The following is a 6,514-nucleotide window of genomic DNA, read 5'->3' on the forward strand; positions in this document are numbered from 1 at the left end:
CAAAATCAAAATAAAAACGAACAGAGACCGTTCCGTATGCCACAGCAAAATAATTGGAATAACCAAGGAGGCTATCAAAATAATTTCAACCGTGGCAATCAGAATTGGAATCAAAACAATCGACCAAACAACGGTGGATTTAGTAACGGTTGGAACAACGGCTGGAATAATCAACAGAACCGCAATTACCAGCAAAACTACAATCAAAGGCCCAATAACAATTATCAACAAAATTACAACCAGCGGCAAAACAACGGATATCCTCAGCAAAATCGCAATAATGGAAACAACAATCAACAAAACGGATATAACCGACAAAATCAGAATCCAAATTGGAGACCGCAACAGAACAATGGAGGATACAGGCCGCCGAATAATCCAAATGACCATCGTCAAACTAACGAACGACAACAACCAGAAATTCAAGCAATAGAGGTCCATCAAGAACCACAACCCTCAACTTCAGCGGCGGGAAACGAATAAACGTTGTACCCGTGCTCGAAAATATTAATCAACGAAAAACGAAAAACGAACGAGGTACAACGGCAGAAGATGAGAAGAAAGACAATTCGCAGGATGGTTTATCGGAGGACCTCCAACAAATAAGCGAAGTAAACAAAACAGAGGAGATTAAACTGGCCATCAACACGATTTTTACGAACACAAGAGAATTTTTAATGAAAGAAGAAACAAGTGAAGAAGCCGTGCCGATTATAGAATGTCCAGAAATTTATGCTAAGATAGAGGGTATCACAGTTACTGCGTTAGTAGATTCAGGTTCGAGAGTTACCACAATTTCAGAAGAATTTTATTTAGAAAACAAAGAGATTTTGAAAAATTGTCCACTTTTACCTGTCACGGGAGTGACGGTAAAAGGAGCGATAAAGGGAAAAATGACAAAAGTCAAAAATCAAATAATGGCGAGAACAGAGATTGGGAAGGTAAAAACGTACGTTAAATTTTTAATAATTCCTGGTTTGATTAGAGACGTTTTGCTCGGTATTGATTCCTTGCAACCGCTCAAAAGTTTGATTAATTTGGAGGAGATGTCTTTACGAGTTAAGTATAACGAAGTTATGGATGTAGTGCCCACAAAGGGGTCAATTGAAAAAGGAAAAATTGTTGGAGTTTTTGAAGAAGAAGTTGAAATAAATTTTGAAAAAGAGGAATTTGAGGACATTGAAGATAAAGTTAATGGGGAATTTTTGAAGAATTTGAATGAAATTGAAGATGTAGAGGATAATGAATTCATGGAGGCATTTTACCAGAGTGAAGAAAACATTTTTGAGCCAGAGCAAGGAAGAGGTGATGAAAAAGAAAATATTGAAGAAATTTTTGAGCCAATACAAAATTTGATTTTTGACGATAAAAACAGTGAGGAAATAACTTATGAAGAAATAGATGAAATAGTAGGACAGACTGAACTCTCGGGAAGGGAAAAAGAAACTCACAAACAAATAATATGGAATAGGAAGGAAGTTTTTCGTAAGACCACAGGAAGAATTTCGGTTTACGAATATCGATTAGACATTACGACGGATACGCCAATCGTTGCACACGCTTATGAGGTACCTTTAATGCATAGGGAAAAAGTAGACAGGGAGATAGAGAAATTGTTAGATTACGGGATAATTCAGAGATCAAATAGTCCGTGGATAAATCCGATAATTCCTGTTATAAAGAAAGACGGTACAGTTAGACTTTGTTTAGACGCGCGAAAATTAAATCAGGTGATGGCTAATGACCACGAATCAGTTCCAAACATGGAAGAAATTTTTCAGAAATGCCATTCGGCGAAAGTAATGACCACTCTAGATTTAACAAATAGTTTTTGGCAGATTCCTCTTCATCCAGATTCGATGAAGTACACGGCATTCAGATACAGGGGAAAAGTCTACGAATTCAAAGTAACGCCATTTGGGCTAAAAACAAGTACCGCCGCATTATTGCGAGCTCTTGATATCATTCTTCATGGTCTAGGGGATCACGTAATAAATTTTGTCGATGACCTTTTGTGTATTTCCTCGAATTTCGATGAACACATGGCACATTTAGACGAGCTCTTAGAGAGATTACAGCAACATGGGATGACGATAAAATTGAATAAAGCAAAATTTTTCAGGCAGGAAGTAGAATTTTTAGGGCATATTTTGACGACTAAGGGCATAAAGCCACAACCAGAGAAAATACAAGCAATTCATGATTTTCCGCCACCCAGAAATTTAAAGCAGTTAAGGGGTTTCTTGGGGTTAATCAATTACTATACTAAATTCACGAAAAAACACGCCGAGGAAACCATTCCTCTCTTGAAATTGCTTAAAAAAGAAACAAAATGGCGATGGGGGGAAGATGAAAAAATCGCTTTTCAGAAGATTAAAGGTTTATTTGTCGATAACATTCTTCTAACGCATCCTGATCCAGAAAGGGAATTTATTTTGCAAACGGACGCAAGTAGCTATGCTTTGGGGGGCACCTTGGCCCAAAAAGATAAAAACGGTGATTCAGGGGTGATAATGTTTGCGAGCCGTACGCTCAAGGGTCCTGAACTAGCATACACCACTACGGAAAAAGAATTGCTCGCGATTGTTTGGTCCTTGAAAAAATTTAGAACTTATTTGCTCGGAGCAAAAATTAAAGTAATTACTGATCATCGAGCCATTACTTTCTTAAAAAATTGTCAATTATTAAATGAGAGATTAACGAGATGGATTCTCGCTATTCAAGATTACGATATTGAATTCGAGTTTTGTCCGGGAAATAGAAATGTTGTCGCGGATGTTTTGAGTCGATTAAATCCACCAGATGCTGGGGGGCGGAAAGGAAAAGAATTGGTGATTAGCACAATGTTAGCAATCAAACCGTCGCAGGAATTAGAACAGATGATTCGGCAGGTAGGACTTTGGCAATAAAGAGAAGATAAGATCAGGGAAATTAGGGAGAGGATACAAAATGAACAAGACGATAAATATCGAATTCAAAATAACATTTTATTGAAAAAAATAAATCCCGATTCCTGGAGAATTGTTTTGCCACGAGAGATCCTCCATCTTCTCGTATCTGAAACACACAAAATGTACGGTCATGTAGGCGCGAAAAAAGTTTGGAAAATAATAAAAGAAGATTTCACTTACCCGAGATTATACCGCGTAATTAGACAAATTCTTGGTTCGTGCGATTCTTGTCAAAGAAATAAAGTTCCTAACCAGCATTCTTATGCGGCACAGCAAAATATCATTCCGGAGGGACCGGGAGATATTGTGTCGATCGATTTTTTCGGTCCCTTACCAGTTACGAAAGGTGGAATGAAACACATTCTCGTAACAATAGATGCTTTCTCTAAATTTGTAGTTTTGTACCCTCTCAAAGCGGCGACGGCGCCGGCGACAATCAATAAAATTTTTAACCACTACATTCCCGAATTCGGCAAACCAAGGAAATTGCAATTTGACCACGGCACACAATTCACTTCACGATTATGGTTAGAGAAATTAGCCAGTGAAGGAATTCAGCCAGTTTTCTCGTCTATTCGTCATCCTCAAGGGAACATAGTCGAAAGGGTAAATAGAGAGATCGGTAGATTTTTCCGAACGTTTTTGACTGACAAGCATACTGATTGGTTAAAGTGGGTTCGAGTAATAGAGGATTGTATGAATGAAACTCATCACGAAATAACAGAAATGACGCCAGTCGAGATTCAGAGAAACATAAAACCACAGAGAATTTGGAAAAACTGGATCCAGGTAGAAAAAGACGAACAATTCGATGAGGAAGAAGGGATTGAAGCTAAATTGATGCTGGCCAGGGATAGAATAGTGAGAAAAGGCAGGGAAAGAGCTCAAAAATTTGATCAGAAGCATAAATTAATTAATTTCAATGAGGGCGACCTAGTTCTGGCAAAAGCGTGTAATGTAAGCGATCCAGTTAACAAAAAAATGGCGAAATTCTTTTCAATTTACGAGGGACCATACAGAATTAAAAAACGGATAGCTACTGCAACATTTATCCTCGAAAATCCAGAGACAGAAGTAGAAAGAGGGATGTACCATGCCGCTAATCTCAAGAAATACAAAAATTGATGAAATTTGCTGATTCCGAGTAAAATTACCAGGATGTATTTTAATTAACTATATAACAAATCTTTTCATATTGTTTCCAAACGATTCCAATGCAAAAAATTGCCAAATTACAATAAAAATTTCAAAACTTCACGTCAAGTGTTATACAAAACCGTTACGCATTCTCCATCCGTATTTCTTCTACGGGACTATTTAAAAATCAGAAAAACGCATAAAAACCCGAAAAAATTTATTAATAATGGAAAGAAAAGAAAGACAAACAATAGGGAAGCATTTTGTTAGCAATAAGAGAAATAAACAATGACAAAACTCATTTTTATTAGAAATTTCAAAGACATTACGAAAAAGGGTAAATATTGCATTAGAGAATCATAATTACTCGACTGTTCAGGTTAGTTAAAAATAAATTCCATTTAAACAACCGAAAAACAATATAAGAAGTTTGCGATGGTTGGTACGACCGGAAGTTCATGAAAACGAAGTATTAGGCATTAGTTCCCGAAGTATCCACGATCGGCGAGTGGCGCTGTTAGCAGCCGAACTCACGAGCGTTAGCGAGGTCCGGCCGCCATGTTAAGTTGTCATTCTACGAGCGACACTTGGCCGAGACGGACCGTGCGGATCAAAATTACAGGAGCTCAAAGGACTTAGGGGTATTTCAGGCGATATTAAAGGAGAAAAACAGGTAAAAATTACAGATTTAGACACACTAAGCATGAGGAATGACAAAATGATGAAAAAGTAAGTAGAGGCTAGGAAGGGCAAACAAAAACAGGAAAAATGAGCGGGAGGATTTTCTGGACGGGTATAGGCACAAAGATGGACGCAAGCACGCAGACGATTGAAGTTGTGCGAAAGAACTTCGCGCAACAGACGGACGAAGGAAAGGGAGAATGGGTAAAAGAAGAGGACGAAGTGGAGATTTTGGAGGAAGTACAGGGAAGGAAGGAAGAGGAAGACGTGACGATAATTGCGGTAATCCGTCCGCACACGTCAAGGAGGAGGACGCAAAGCGTCAAAACGCAAACCTTCACATCAACAAAGGAGAAAGGAATGCAAACTGATTGGATAATCCGCCCAATCGAAATTGAAGACTCTCGAAGGTCCAACAGGGACTTCCTTCTTCGTTTCATCTCGCGTCAGTGGTTCCTCATGAGACTAAAGGATGAATTTAAGGTCCCGGATATACTTTCCCCTATAAGGGATGAGGTCGAGGACAAAGCAGAGGAATGGAGGAAGTGGGGACCAGGAGAGTTTGTGTGGATTGAGGACGTCAAGGAGAACATAACCAACGAAAACAGCAACAACAACAATGGGAATAACAGAGAGAGGACTCACGACAATGGGGACGAAAAAGAAAACATACAGAACAACAATAACAATAATGACAGAGAAAATAAAAGGAAGAGGTTTGACGACAATGTGGAAACACAAACAAAGAAGATAAAGAAGGAGACAAATAAAGAAAACACTGAAAACAGCAACATTAACGACAACAATGACAGCAACGGAAGAAAAAGAAAGAGCACGGACAACAAGGAGAAAGAACAAGTGACAAAAAAGATAAAGAAGGAGATGAGGATTAGACAGGAAGACCTCGAGACCCTTAAGGGCGAAAACTGGCTGAACGACGAGGTAATAAATAATTATCTTGAATTGATCAGCAACGAAGACGTCTACGTGATGAATTCGTTTTTCTTTCCGAGGCTCCACATTAACGGGCACGTGGCCGTTAAAAGGTGGACGAAGAGGATCAATATTTTTAAGTTTCACAAAGTGATTGTCCCCATTCACTTGGGCAATCACTGGTGCCTTGCGGTAATAGATATGCTCTTTGGTGAGATTTGCTATTATGATAGTTTCAAGGGCAGTCAGCCCGCCTACTTGGCAACACTCCTGGAGTATTTAGTCCAGGAGGCGAAAGAGAAAAACGAGGTTCCTATCAATAAAGAGGAATGGACCCTTGGGAATAAAACAAACATTCCCTGTCAGACGAATGGGTATGACTGCGGTGTTTTTACGTGCCAGTTCGCCCGATATGAGGCAACAAACAAAAATATCGATTTTACCCAGGACGACATGCCACAGATCAGGGCAAGAATGGCCCGCGAATTGCAGGCGGGATGTCTTGAAGAATAAATTCAAGAAAATTTTTTTTTTCCAAAGTATAAATTTAATACTGTTATTTTTTTTTATTAAGAAAACGGATCTCAAATATCCTTATGTTTGTTACATTTTCTCGATTTTATTATGTTAGAACGTCACGATCAGTCAAACGCAAATAAAGACGTTATCATATTTTTTACCACAAATCTCCTGTGTTTTTTATTCTTTAACCTGAAAATAAGCATCCTATCGTTGTCCTCTGGATTCTCTGCACCTGAAAAACATGAAAAATACTTACCTGGATCTCTGCACCTGAAAAAGAAAAATAAAAT

The 6,514-nt window shown here is 38.5% G+C and overlaps 1 protein-coding gene across 1 annotated transcript; it reads left to right on the plus strand.

Moving 5' to 3' along the window:
• The first annotated feature begins 4,895 nt into the window (after positions 1 to 4,895).
• Positions 4,896 to 6,215, plus strand: LOC122418341 (sentrin-specific protease 1-like). The gene is made up of 2 exons (XM_043432487.1): positions 4,896 to 5,329; positions 5,468 to 6,215. The coding sequence occupies exons 1-2, from the start codon at positions 4,896 to 4,898 to the stop codon at positions 6,213 to 6,215; spliced, it is 1,182 nt and encodes a 393-aa protein (XP_043288422.1).
• The last annotated feature ends 299 nt before the right edge of the window (positions 6,216 to 6,514 follow it).

This window comes from Venturia canescens, chromosome 11 (assembly GCF_019457755.1).
Source record: "Venturia canescens isolate UGA chromosome 11, ASM1945775v1, whole genome shotgun sequence".
NCBI lineage: Eukaryota > Metazoa > Arthropoda > Insecta > Hymenoptera > Ichneumonidae > Venturia > Venturia canescens.